The following is a 14,964-nucleotide window of genomic DNA, read 5'->3' as shown; positions in this document are numbered from 1 at the left end:
GCAATTAAAAATTATACTTATCACACGGAAATCACACTTTACAAGTATCATCGCCTTACGGTTCAACGTGTTCCATGTCATGTTAACCATTCTGATTTATTCAAACACGAAATCCATGCACGATGCAACGTTCTACCAATAAAACGATACAGAGCGAGACGAAACTCCTCGACATCTCGACCATCTATCAACTTCATCGGCTAAAAATTTCACGAAGGTGTTCAAAGCGAGTCGATATTCCCTTTCTAGTTGGCGGCATGTATCGACCTTTTCCTTCGATTGGCGTAACTTCCATTAGCAGCGACGTAGGCAAGTGAAAATGAAACACGACCGTTTCACTTGACGGGCGACGCTATCATGTCGGTGGACATCCGACAACTTGCGTTCCCGCGGACATAATTCAATGGCGCGTACAATCGCAGCCAGCGACACTACCCGCGTAATCTTGCGTGTACGCGTCGCGCGATATCAGTTTGGAATAGAGTCGTCGTCGTTCCCCAATATCGAGGTTCCCTTTTTCAACCAACGATTTCACAATGGACTGTGTATACGGTCGTGCCGTTTTCACCGAACGAATGGGCGCACGCTTTCGTTCGCAGCTTTTGATTTACATTAATTGATTCGCAGGCTAGATACCTGTGGCCTCGTGGATGAATGATAACCACGACGAGATTCGATCCGAGCATGCATATGTATAATTCCAGTTTGAACCCAGCAGAAGCACGATCGAGAGGAGAATATCGGTCAGAGGGAAAAGAGACGATTTACGAGGAAAAAATGAAACTACCAGCGGTCGCGGGTAATATCGCATCGCTTTTCGCATAGAATAAAAGCACGTTTATTAACCCTGGTCATGACATATGCTAATTAAGAGGATAATGAATATATTGTCGGGCGTGAAAGTTAAAAGACCGCCGATTCGATATTATCCGCTCGTTGTTCCCGGTATGCTTAATTAACAATGTCGTTGTACTCGTTTGCAAAACGGTGTTACCCGGAATGTAATTGCCAGCTTGCTTCTTTCCTCCTTCCATCCCTCTGTATTCCTATCTCTGTCCGCCACTCTATTCGTGGCATAGTTCCTTCTTGTTTTAATTAAATCCCTCTCGTTCGGCTACTCTTCGGGAATTTAAATATTTCATCGAGGATTACACGATCCTGCCGCCGGTGAAACGAATATCCTAAAATACAGTCCTCGGGTTATCTATATCCAAAACCGCACTTATTGGAGGGAACGTCTAGCCAAAACCGATGAGAAATTTGCTGCCGTTAATTCCCATTTTGCTCGTTCTAGGATTAACAGTGTCCGTTGCTTGGTCAATTTCGCGGCCAGCCATCGAACAAGACAGAGGAAGAAAAATAAAAATTGAAATAGACGGAGAGAAAGAAACCGAACTCGAGTCCCGTAGAATTTTCAAATCGTCATTATTGTACGTGTGCAAAGTCTTGCTATGGTTGGTTCGGTAGAGAAAGGAGACACAACACGCAGTTACATTCAATCGAGCGTAACTGGCGTGGAATTTCGCGGTAGAGAACTCCATGCAGCGGTGTCGTACGTGCAGCGGTGTCGTAACTTTGTTTCGACCGCCACTTCGTTGTCGGATACGGATTATAAAAGTTGCCAGTCGATTTTCGTTGACCGCGAACCTACGTGCATATACGCGTCAGATGGTGATCCACGGGGTAATCAAACTTTCCGGTAGCAAGTTTTCTCGCCTAAAAAATGAACGAAATTATTCCATGTTTTGGTTACTTTTTTTTCCCCCTTCCCTATTTTAGACACTTTTAAAGAAAGTTTCAAAGTTTTCGAACGCGATGGAGTATCTTGCTTTATGATTTCTTTTTTTCTTTTTACAGCTACACGTGGCAGAGTTTGATATTCTCTTTTGCGGTATTACGACAGAGAAAACTATGAAAACGCTGTACGAAGATTAAAGTGGAGTTTTATTACTAGACCGATTCGCATTTATCACGTTTTAATCGACCGATTCTCCGTTATAGAGTTATAATGTGTCGATAGAATTAACGATTAAAGAGAAGTTCGGAAAGCGATTAGTCTAGCTTACGCAATAAACGTGGAAGCAAAGCAACGGTACCATTAATCTCGGTCAATCTTCGGCGAAACGTCGTTTTGGTACTATCTCTTAAACGTAATCTCGCGCTCTTCCTCGATACTGTACGCTAAGAGGGATTAGGAAAGTCACAGTTTGAAGCATCGACGCGCAATTAAAGATCACCCTGTATTCGACCCTAACCGTATCCGCCCTGTGCAACGTTATCAGCACCTACGTTACAATTTTCCATTCCAATGCAGAGCTGCGATCGTCGAATCGACGATGTGCAGGCTGCGTGCAACTAAACAATGCATCCTGGTGCCAACCCTGGATGGCCGTAAATGCATCAGCATAAATCGACCATTCGATGGATCCATCGAGTGGGTAAAGAAAAAAAAGGAAGCAGTAAATTGGAGGCAGGAACAAAGGCACGGGTGAATATCATCTATTTTTTCTTTTTGTTCTGGTTTTTTCTTTTTAGGAAGTGGATGGTAGCAGGAGAGAAACTGGGAATTAAGGCAAGGCAGGAGGAGAATCCGTGCGTGCAGTAATAATGGAGAAACGTGTGTGGCAATGGCAACTGCGCTGCCACAGACGACCATTCAAATTTGCACGTAAAAAGCGCGTCGAATTGCCTTCGTTTTTTCTTTTTTTTTCCACCGTTTTTGCTTTAACTCCATTTTCCAGTGGAAATGATTCCGGTCCGCGAGATCGTCATGAGACACCGCAGCGTACCTCTTTTTCGTCGTTAATTCGTGATTAATTCGCCAAAGCTCGGAGTTTCGATGGTCAAGCGTTTAAAATAGGTTTCGCTGAACTTTTTCCACAGTTCCTCCATGGAACTTTTATCCATGTTTCGCTTGCCGATTTCTCTCGAACTCGTTATCCCTTTTCATTCCCCTTCCTTTTTTTCATTCGTTGCCTCCCCCTCCGTTTTTTAATTTTTTAGGCTTCGGTTCATGTAATTCTAAGCACGGGTCGATACGGATGAAAGATCACGAAGAAAGACACGTTGAAAATGAGCGACCAGCTGGTCTTAATATGAAAAATTCAAACGTCTGCACGAATTTAACGCACGCCCTGTGAATATTTAATGCGTTATAAGTTGACGGCGAGATGTGAATTATTCATACAATAGATGAACTCCAGTTAACGGAGTTTAAGCTACATGCGTATACGTATATACATACCTTACAGTTGCTTGAATATTGTTAATATTTATAGTAACTTACACGGGCTAAGGTATCTGGACCGTGGCGCTGTTTTCACATAGGATTTTAAAAGCTTTATTTCATTTTCCGCCGGTACAAACGTACGATATGTAATTCTAATTAAATTTTTACATATTTTAAAATACATCGCGTGACTACAGCTGCGTTGTATTCGTTTTGTTGTGTTCTCGAACAAAATACAGTCTTGCGTTGTTTTTTAAATCGCCATTTTACCAAACGAAAAACATCGTTCGAAAAATCTGCGTCGTTTATTTAGCGTGTAACGAATTAATAAAGAGGCGAGGTCGAATAATTTCACGGTTTAACGAACTAATTCGAATCAATCGACGGGCGCAAACAATAACGATAACGAACTGTAGCGATTAATAATTCCATCAAATCCGTATACTTTCGTATTTATTCAGCCCTTTAATTCTTGTCAATATGTTTTATTTTGCGATACTTTTTGTTAGTTTTAAACAAGCCGAGAGTTCTGGGCAAGTGTACAATTGCGATAATCAGTATGATGATTTAAATCCAACACCGTGACCAATTAACACGGGAACACGAGCGATGGCACGTCGTAAAAAATCAAGAAAATAGTACGGATTTTTTGTTTCTTTTTTTTTTGCAGAGAGCATGAAACACGAAAAGGGAAATTACTTGGTGTAAAGCGTCCAAATATTTCACGTCACGTTGAGCCACGCTAGAATACAAATGTTTTCTGACGAATGATATCGGGAATGTAACGAGTTTCGATTTAAATAATTTTCAGGAAAGGTTTTCGCTGAGTATTCGAAACAACGATTCTCGAACGAATCTAAATGGACGATGATTAATAAAAAAAAAAGATCCGAAGCTTTCCAACGATACTCCACTACGTGGAGATTAGATCGCATCGATTGCCGAAAGACAAACGTTTCGCATTAAATTAACGTTCCTCGGATCACATTTATCAAACGAAATCTCCTTTTCTTTTTTAATTTTTATCTGCCCTCTTCCCTTCCCGATGAAATAGAAAGATAAAACTAGTCAATGATGACAATAGGGAAGAGTCGCAAATCTCCTAATTAATGCGTTCACGTTTGGCTCGGGCAAACGTCGTTCGCGTATTTGCTCAAACACGAATATGCATCTGCATGTTTGCAGCGTATATACGGGAAACATGCATCCCCGAGGAAGCGTCGTCTGCGTCTTCCAATATGGCAATCAGGTGCCACGCGCGAATAAATATTCGTTACAGACGAGAATTTCGTTAGACGTTTCTCACGATCGGCAACGACGAGCCAACTAAATATACAGACACGTGCATATATCGCGTCGACGGAACCAACGCTTTTTTAAATGATTTCTGAAACGGCACTTTTATCGAGTTTATCGTGTGCCAACATACGCGTTAATTACGACTCTGGGATTATAGGTTCGAAGAGAATATTACGCATAAATACAATATTACATTTAAATGACTTTTATACGTGTCAATTGAATTTTTTTAATCGCGTAGCAGTATTTATGCCAACCATGAAAAGAAGCGAAACCAAAAAAAAAAAAAAAAAATGTAAAACACAGGTTCAAACTCGCTATTGAATAAATTTGGCTTCATTTATCAAATACAAATAACCAAGACTATTTTCTTGAAATAATTAAAACAAAGACGAACGAGGACTATAGTATTTCACTACGATATTCCAGGATTTATCGAATTGCCTTTATCGTCGATTGACAGATAACAGTCAGGAGCATATGGTTCAATGAATAATCCACTTTGCGTCAATGCAGCAAGAACGATTTTGATATGATTCAATGGAAGAATTATCATGCAACGCCAATCGTCTTGTTCGTGAAATAGAAATGCGTTTGAGCTGTAACTGCTTTTGAATCGCCGTATAAGCGGCGATTGAACCGCACCATCATGATACATACGTTGGAAATATCGCAGCGTAATGACTTTATATAATTGAACTTTGATTACGCGATGGGATCGCGTCATTCGTTAACGCAATACCTATTTTCCAACGAACGTTGTAATTCCCCCGTATCGCTTAAGAATCGAATTATGTTTACTCATCGATCACGTTCGCCTAACTAAAGGAAAATAAAAAAAAAAAATACATTCGCATCTTTTGCTTCGATTCAAAATCTTTTCCCATCTGGATCGGTGTTTTTTCAAATACTTATAAGTTCTTTAGAAAAACATGATAAAGATAATAAGACAATAAGATCTCCGAACGTTTACTTTAAATCTTAGAAGTGAAGCAACACCGATCTACAATAGATGTGCGGATAATCTAATCAATCAGTTTATCTATATAAACATGTCGAATTCTATTGATTTCTTTATCTAAATAGTTTTACGAACTGTTGGAAAAGAGTCGGAAGAGCTTTCCTTGCCGAAAGCACAACGATCGTAATACTAACGATTATACAGATCAATCTTGCGTCCACTTTTGACGAAATATTCATCGTTCTGAATTTCCAATAGCCCAAACATTGTGACGCCATGCCGATCGCGAAACACGATAAACCTAAGAAGTTGTGGCCAAACTTAATCGTTATCGGTCTTATTACTTTTCGGAGTTTCGCGGCGATAAAGACAGGATAGCCGGTCACAGTTAAAAAGATCATTACGATTAGAGATGTGATGCCTAGGATCGCGTGATTGGACTTGAAGTGAACCGTTTTCACTCGGTACATTAACACGACACCGGCAATGATGCAAATCAGGCCAAGTAGCTGCAGAATCCAATGCAGGTGTTTCTTTGTGCGGTGCGTAAAATATCTCGTCAAGATGTTGTCACCAGCGAGCACGACAATAGCCTCCGACATCAGCAGGACATACTGAAAAGGGTAAGATCGAGTTGTCAGCGATCACGGAAGCTGCAATCGTTGGACAAAGTCGTTAGAACTTCTTTAGCCACTTTGGTTAGCCACGGTATCTCTCCCCTCGGGGAACAGAACTAGTTTGGAATAGGCGAACTCGGTCCCGTAGCTGAATTTGGATTTCGTTGTTATCGTGCGAGGTACGAGAGGCGTGTAAGTGGGAAATAAATGGTGCAATCTGAATCAAGTGTAATCGTCACGGAGAACATTCTTGGGCAAGGTTGCCCACGAAACTTCTGTTCTATGGTTCTTTCTATTTTTTGCCCTCTGTTTACGCGTTTCTTTTGCCTCGTGGCCAACCAAAACGGCTTTTCCTTCTTTTGAACGATTAAACCGCGAAAGTCCAGAGTTCTTTCCTTCGTTCAATTTCATGGTTTACGTAGACCTGGTCTACGGTTGTTTTGAAATTTCTGTTCGCTCGTTGCACGCTCCTTTGCGGGAAAAAAGATGTCGAAAGACGGAGGGAATGAATGTAATCCGAAAGAATCTCGGATTAACTGGAAGATGTTTTGGATCGACGAACAGAGGAGGGTGAAAATAAAAAAGAAAATAATTTGAAAAATATTTGAATATCCATCGAGATACATACCCCGACAGTGCAGAGGGTCGTATGATTGAAGACACTGGGAGTCACCGAGTAATACAGGGTGAACGCTGTCAGACAAACGATGAGTATATGGTTAACGAGGTCAACTATGGTAACGCACGTGCTCCATGCGCTTCGTTTCGTGTCAGAGGTTTCGAAATTCGCGGAACTATTCGGAAATTCCGAGGACGACGAGACATCGACTTTTGTCTGGCCCAACTGGAACGACGTTGCGTTTACTCCTTCTTCATCCATGCTTTCAAAATATCTGCAAGTTTACAACAATTACGAAGTTCTCTCTCTCTCTATATATATATATGAGGAAGAATTTTATAGCACGGCACTCTATGTAATGACTTGTTTGAATCGAATACATTCCATTCTACGACTAAGTAACTGTTTATTTGATTAAATTAATATCAGGCTATCATATCGCTTTAATCATCTGTCTTAATAACTCTGTTTAATATTCCAAGCGTTTTACCATCTGAATTGAAATTTTTCTTTCCTTTCTGATATTTTCTATCGTACTAAATCGATGTCGCATTATGTCAGATATCGCGTATCGAGGGGAGGAAACTCTTCGGTTAATTTCTTGGCGGTGCACATAATCGGAGAAGTCTCTTTGCCGTATCGGTGCGAAGTTCTTCCCAACATGGCTCGAAAATATTTAGCAAATGGTGAAAGAGTTGGCCGAGCAACAATAGTAATTACTAGGTTAAGTAATTGCTATATAAGGGGAATTACAAAGGGGACTGGCTTGTATTTGTGTTTGAAGTGATTACATCTGGGAGCACGATGGTACTGACCCCTTTAAAATCGGGCCACTGATCGAAAGAAACGGAAATGAGTTCATTGATCCCGACGTTCCGCAGGAAACGAAAATGTAAAAGGCCATATGACGTGGAGAATAGAAATTCAGCATATAATTGATTTAGCGATGCAATCGGATCGATGGGATGGCTTTATTGCGATCGGACTCGAATATATATTTGCCGTGAGCAGCTGGGATGTTCAGGGAGAAGAGAATAGACATAGACGATCGTTCTGTTCTCACGGAAACAAAGATAGAAAAGAAAAGTTCGCTTCGTTCCAACGTGATTTTCTTTTTTCATCCAAGCCGCCATAATCTCTTCGAAGCGAATCGAAGCCAGCGAATAAAACAAACAAGTTTCTTTTTCTACCGAAAGACAAGAGTATACGGTTCCCGACTATACAATATCAACAACCGCGTTGCGTTTTTATTTTCTACTTATTTTATCCACAATGTAGTTCGTTAGGGCGAGCTCCCTTTGTCTCGACTTTTCGTTCGTCTCGAAAACGCTGGCTGTCCGCGACGACTCGACGCACCTTCGTCTTCTTTCTTCTTACACGAGCAAATCTTACGTACTACGAACCTTCGAAAATTGTTTTGTTTGTTGGTTTATTAGACTGAGAATCGCGTCCTGCCGGATAATCAAGAGTCCTGGACGACGAACAACCGGAGATTTACCGAATACGATAGTTTAATCGAATCGTGCGAAATTCTCTCTCGAGTTGACGGCCGAGGGCGACGATTACTCCGTCTCGTGTCTATGGAAGAGACAGCGGAAACACGAGACCAGAGGGTGCGGGGGTGGTTGGAAAAAAATTACAACGTAGCAGTCGGTGCAGGGAAGCCGGATCCAGTAGCGAAAAAACGAGATTTTGTAGAATTTTAAACGACTCGTTAACTCACCAAACAACCCCGTTCTCCTTCGCCCGAAATTACGTGAATTCTTCTTAAATTATAGCCGCACTGATTGCCGCGCACACCCTTCGCACACTTTCAACCACTCAGATACGCGTTTCTATTTCGTGGAGCGTAAACATCGATGACGATCCAAGTGCGACCGCTTTCATACTAATTGCGGACATCCTTTAATCGAGCGGAATATTCTCGTTGCTATGGTATTGAACATTTCTTTCTTTCGTTCGTTCTTTCGTTTCTCCTTCTCACTCGCTTGCAAGCTAGATAATTGGAATCGTAATGATGATCACGTGGCCGCGGTTCTCATTAATTGAAGGCATCGCACTGCTACGTGACGCTGATAATCGGATGTCACTTGTACGTGGCAGTTGGCTGCTGAAATTGTACTTTTTATCTCTTTCTTTCTCCTTCTCTTCGTGACCAACGATCTCTGGCTTTGCTTCCTTCACATTGTCCCCGGAAAGTTTATTCTCACGCGTCAGGTGCGACCGAAAGGCGCGCATCGAAATTTTCCAATGCAAATCGGGCGCAATTTCGTCGAATCAGATTATCGAATTTAGATTCGATTGAAACGGGAAATAGAATTACGCGAAAAGTTCCGATCGATCGTTCGGGCAGCCTTTAATTGAGATTAATCCGGGTTCTTCCGCGCGCAATTTTCGAAGTGGTCAGGCCACTGTAGTTGCCATAGTCAAAAATATAGTTCCGTATATATATATATTGTAACAATTTTATTTCGAACCAATCAATCGATCGGTAGTTATATTCGCTCGCGGTCCGCGCGGTACATGTGCAGTTCGCTCGAGGACTTGGGGAAAACCTGATGATAATTTGCTTTGCTAATAATTACACTGATTACGCGGAGATGAATTATTTGAACAGTGGTCCGGTAAAAATGAAGACAATGACTCAACGATGGAAAACGTGTAACGAGCGAATTAATTCACGTGGATCGCGTGCTAGCGTGTTATTTGCCTCTATTCACGAACCGTCCGTGTTATCTCAAAAACATCTGTCTATTGTTTGAAAATGTACGGAGCTTCGATTCATGCTGGATGCTTTCGTTTCGAGGAGACATTTCCTGCGTAATATCGCTGCCATGATTCGCGAATTCCTGAAAACGATAGAGTGAGAAATGAGGGGACCTTCTTCCTACCTTTTTCCACTGGTCCTCCGCCAGAACAAATAAAAGCTAGACAAAAATATACTTGCGTTATCTGGCTACTACACATTACACGCTTGCCACGGTAATGAGCAATTTTGAAAAAACAGACGGGTAGCTGAACGCAAGTGTCTGTATGTATTTAAATATAAACTATATTCTATTATTATATCCAAGCGTCACGGTTTTATCTGTTACGTTAATCAAGAGACCATTAAACATAGATACTTTTTTAAAATTGTGATATTTCAAGAGCTTTTAATCGAATGTAAATAACCTCTGATATTTCCACTAATAATGCTGTGTTCCCGATAATAAAATCTCCTCTTTATATCTGTCTTCTTTTTATCTTAATTCGTATAACGAACATTTCGTATCGTAGTAACCTAATTAGAGGTCAGATTACGTAATAATTGGTCGACCTTTATCCTCTTTCTCTCTTACATCTTTATGCAAGAACGTAAAGGAAGCGTAGTTAATCCGATGGCGTGTACGCATTGATTGCTTTGTTGACATCGCTCCAGAACATGTAATTGCACATGACTCCTCTCACGTAGAGATAATGCTTTTGATTCTTGGGTGTGATCAAATACGTAGCACAACTTTATCGTTAATAGATCCGATGCCGATAAAACGTTATCGATCTACGTCCCTTTTTCGACGTCGCTTTGTTCAGCCCGGAAGATCATGAAATCAGAGATGTTTCTTCTTTCTCTTTTTTATCCTTTTTAATTATCCCTTTGCGCGGTGCCTTCTTCGAAACGGGGAAGCAAAGGCAAACGGGGGAAAAGAGTTAAAAGGAATAACGAAAAGAAGAAAAGAAGGTATCAAAAAAGTGTGGAAGACACAGAAAGAGAAAGGATTGCAGGTGGAATTAATTAGCAAAGTCGTTGTGATAGAAGTTTATCAATTTTAATTACCCCTGGCTTAACGAACTCTTAATTAGAAACGGAGGCACATAATTAACATCAACGTGGAGTAATTTATTTTTATCGCCAGATAACAGCGGCGAGCATGAGAAGTGCTATGATACGAGATTTACGAACACATCCAACAACAAGTCGAGCTTTCTAAATAGTACGACGATAGCGAAGCACGTTGACTTCGAAGAAGCTTCTCTCCTCCTACGTAGTTGCTCTCTTTCTCTCTCTCTCTCTCTCTCTCTCTCTCTCTTCCTTGCTAATATCTCGCAGCTGCATTAGCATTTTGAGTGGGCAACCGACATAAATTTATTCTTAGGTTTCCATTAAGTCTGGCGGACAGTTATCCCAAACAGTTTCCTCGGCCCTTCCGCTTTTACGTTTATATCGCGTCCATTTCGTTCCGGAATGAAGGCATTCCGACGGTACCTGTGAATACTTCGTAACAGTTTCCACTTTGATATACGATCGACTTAAACCATGACTGAGAATTTCGCGAATATTTCACGGCTAAAAAAATGGGACGAGAAGTATCGGATCCTATTTACGAGACAGGGTATAAATAATTTCGTCTTTACGTCTACTGTTTTTCGCGGTTCGCATCGATTGCCCGCAGAATTTCTTTGGCCCGTCCCGATTTCTTCAAATAATCGAAGAAAGAAAGGTCTCATCGTTCGAACAAAATGCGATCAAAATACGATTTCATTCTTATCAGAGCAAGATAATTTCTCTCCGGTCACCGACGATAGATGTTTTCTTCAAATATTTTTACCGATACCTACGGCTGATTAGAGACTTTCGGGCACCTGAAGGTTAACGAGTCACGTTGAAAACAGAGACGTCGAAAAGGTAGAACTACGTTACCGATCGTTACTAATGCTAGGGGTTGGTATACTCACAAAGGGCGGGTTGCCTGTATTATCGGCCGAATTCCACCCCTATTTTTCTGAATAGAGCGAGGCAACATGTCCTGTTGTGCTCCCAGATGTCAGCATCTTCTCGATCAGGAAACGCAGTAGGAAAGGTGCGAAAGAAATTGGCCCTTTGAAGGGACAGAAAGAATTCTTCGACATATTCTCTCTTATTAATCAGTTAGCATCGATTCCTTATTTTGGCACTATATTTTTCCAACATTTTTATGTTTACAGATGCAGTAAAAATTATATCACAAAGATATTTGTAAAAGGCATTATAAAAGGTTGCGAGTCATTATGTTAGCTCGTCATAACGCCATAGATTCCTTTGACATCGTTTCGTTGAAATGTTTGACAAAGGAGAGCCAAACACAGGTAACCTCGAATGTAATCGCCTTAGCCGATATTACCGGATGTCGTGCCAGGCTCTATAGTACATATTTGCCACACGTAATGATAATCCCATAATGCAAGGATCCGTTGGAAACGGCTCAAATACCACAAACGTCGAATATCTTCCGCTTGACATGCCCCAAAATCACATTCCTCATTTGGTTCATCGTCGATCTTACATATATTGCATGTCTTTGGCGTAAGGACGAGTGTGTATCGAAGCGAACAAAAATTTATACGTGTCCCTGAGATCCGACGAGAATCGATAATGGTTTTGTACCTCTGCTTAGTGGAGCGGATCGAAGAAGACGTTCAAGAATTCTCCTGCGCTCTTCGATAAAACCAGGGCGCTCTATTGACCAAAATTTAATGAGGTTCGAAAATTTCTCGTGACATTCGCTCGGTGTATAAAAATAAATTTTATAAACGACGATACGTGATTAGAGTACACTCTTTTCAGACATCTCCAGCGGCGAATTAACCACGCCAAGTGCAACCTACAGAGAAGTACGAAGACTGAAGACCCAGTCATCAAACGACCACAAAAGGGACACAGAAGACAGGTGACACTCGAGGCAAAAATTAATCGCAAGTCTGCGCGCGTGTCACAATAAACAAATGGTAATACAATGAAACCGTTTTGCAAGAGAGAAAATCGTCAAAGATATTTACATATTTACAAAGAAATAGAAGGAGTAGCCGTAAGAGTGAACAAGCCGGATAGTAAAGTAGAATAAGATAGAGAGAGACAGAGAGAGAGAGAGAGAGAAGTACCGAGAGGAAGAGGGAACAGTTTCAATTTGCATGATGGCCGTGTGGCTTCGTCAGGATAACTGTAATCTCTCTCGACGTCACGAGAGAAGAGCAAATTTTATCGCAGCCATCCAGAATCGCAGTCAGACGGAAAGACAACCAGGGACCGGAGGTCCTGGAAGGCTTTTGCCAAAGGGGCAAAAGCTCAACCTTTCATATCCATGTTTGCACTGGGCGAAAGCAGCAGCCAGGAGGTACGGAAGCCAGAGTCCGCAAGGACGGAAGTAAGTATACATTCGGCCTTTACCGCTCTGTATCAACCTACAGACCTGCCGACCTGTCTGCCTACCAACCTTTTCAAGGCGTAATTAAATGGCGGCGTGCCGCTACGCGACCTTTTCGCGAGTGTGCCTCGGTTGTCTGCGTGTAAACGTGCAATGGAAACGGTGGCACACCGACGGGGCTGAGAAAAGTGCGTTTAATTTCATTTGAATCACACGACCGTGCTGAGAGGAAGAGAGAGGACGAGTGGTGTCGGACCGTGTGGTTTCCCGTTCACTGGAGAATCGACGGACATGTAAGATCTCGTTCAGCCTCTTTCATTCGTTTCCACAGAGATCCGGTGACAAACCGATGTCAAACTCGTTGAGACGGAGCGTCGCTCGAGATTAAACCGGCGCAGCGATGCCATCGTCACACCTGTTTGCCGCGAGATCCTTCGTTGCTTCACACGGCTCTGAAGGCCCGTACGAGATACCGTGTCATCCTTCGCGATAATACGTCAGTTACACGACGATCAAAGAACAATCTCGCTTCACTTAAGATCAAGCTGGTCTACGAGACACTGAGACGAACGATCGATCGGATCGATGCTCGTTGCAAGGTTTCTCAAGCTTCGTGACTTTTACATTTGACGTCTAATTAATGATTAATCGCAATTAATTGCATGTAATTTCTATTTATATGTGAGCAGAAAACGTTCGTCAACAAGAAACTGTTTATTATCTTCAAAGGAGAACGAATCTAATATCCATTCGCGTTATATTTCTCTTGAAACGATGAAAATGGATCAGAATGGTGACGAATCCTTCGTTCCTTTCGACAGAGAATTCGATGAAAAGGAAGACGAAAAGAGAGAAAGAGAAAGAGGAAAAAAGAAGAAGAACTCTCTTTTCATTTCTCCGCGTGCCCCCTCCTGTCTTCACCTCTGGAAGCAAAACCGATACGGATCCCCACGAGGAGAACTCGAAACATTAAAGAAAGCGCGCGGTTGTTAATGCAAAAATGCAAAGGTATACAATATGACGGGGTCATTATTTGAAAAGTACAGTTGAGCTTCGGCTGGGCCGGGGAGTTGTTTGAGTAATAAAGAGCGAAAGGTTCGCAGGGGCTGTGAGGACCTCGACATCGCAGCCATGCCTTTGATCAACTTACCGGCGTTTCCCCCGACTAAACGCGCGCTGATCTCCCATGAATATGGAGAATCCGTCAGCCGAGATTACACCGACTGTCGACTACGTCATCTAATTGTCGTCTTTTAAGCCTCAGGTGCGATATCGTCGTCGTGCTGCCACCAAATTCCTCGGGCAACGTCATTCGATGCAATCACATTCGCCCATAACATCGATCAATCCCGATCTAGCCGAACTTCGCTTTATTTTCCTCTTGCTTCGATTCACAAAGGAATTCAACCGATTTTACGAGTTACGGTATACCGAATTTTTCGAAAAACAGATCAAAGAGCCCAGTTAGTGCTTAAATTCCAGTTAGATAACGGAGTTTTCTCTCACAGTCGTTGTACATTGTATTCATCGTTCCAGCAAAGGATGCAATTTTGGTCCAGTGACTCGAATACCGAGAGAATTCTCTCCCTAACGAGACAATGAATTCGTTTGATAAATAGAAACCGGAAAAAAGAACGCAACGGCTCGTCACATCCGTACGGTTCCTCTGTACATTTGCGTACAGGGAGGGGGGTGGAACAAGGGGGTGAGCGAAAACGAAAAAACAATCGTACAGGCGTCATTCCTTTACCAACGATGACTACGAGCACCAGAGTATGCACGGTTAAGAGCACCTTCGACTCTTTGAAGCGTTCTCCAAGTGGATAAAATAACTGTGGGGCGTGCGTGCGCGGGGGTGGTAGTTCTGGAGGCCGGCATAGATCAAAGCTAAGCTGCGGGGGTGACCGACGACCTACCGAGAGAATACCGACTCGCGACTCCCTTTCTCTCTCCCACACTCTCCTCTCTCTCTCTCTCTCTCTTTTTCTCTCTGTCCTTCCCACTTCTGTAGCTTTATTTCGTCGGGTCTCGTCCTTATTCGTCCCGTGCATTCGCTTGCACTCCAGCTCGTTCAAGTG

General features: G+C 42.2%; 1 protein-coding gene across 1 annotated transcript; it reads right to left on the bottom strand.

Annotated features, from left to right (window-relative positions):
* Positions 1-3,324: 3,324 nt before the first annotated feature.
* LOC122574128 (transmembrane reductase CYB561D2-like) lies at positions 3,325-8,680 on the bottom strand. The gene is made up of 3 exons (XM_043741329.1): positions 8,449-8,680; positions 6,735-6,999; positions 3,325-6,103 (listed from the first exon to the last, which is right to left on the bottom strand). The coding sequence occupies exons 2-3, from the start codon at positions 6,984-6,986 to the stop codon at positions 5,603-5,605; spliced, it is 753 nt and encodes a 250-aa protein (XP_043597264.1). The 5' UTR covers positions 6,987-6,999; positions 8,449-8,680; the 3' UTR covers positions 3,325-5,602.
* Between the last annotated feature and the right edge of the window lie 6,284 nt (positions 8,681-14,964).

The sequence above is a fragment of the Bombus pyrosoma genome, linkage group LG13 (genome assembly GCF_014825855.1).
Source record: "Bombus pyrosoma isolate SC7728 linkage group LG13, ASM1482585v1, whole genome shotgun sequence".
NCBI lineage: Eukaryota > Metazoa > Arthropoda > Insecta > Hymenoptera > Apidae > Bombus > Bombus pyrosoma.
Note: the sequence above shows the minus strand (reverse complement) of the source record. Positions and strands in the feature narration are given on the sequence as shown.

Coding starts and splice junctions, on each gene's coding strand:
- LOC122574128 (XM_043741329.1), bottom strand. CDS start 6,986: ATGGATGAAGAAGGAGTAAACGCAACGTCGTTCCAGTTGGGCCAGACA. Junction 6,104..6,734: donor CGACCCTCTGCACTGTCGGG/GTATGTATCTCG, acceptor TACCCTTTTCAG/TATGTCCTGCTGATGTCGGA.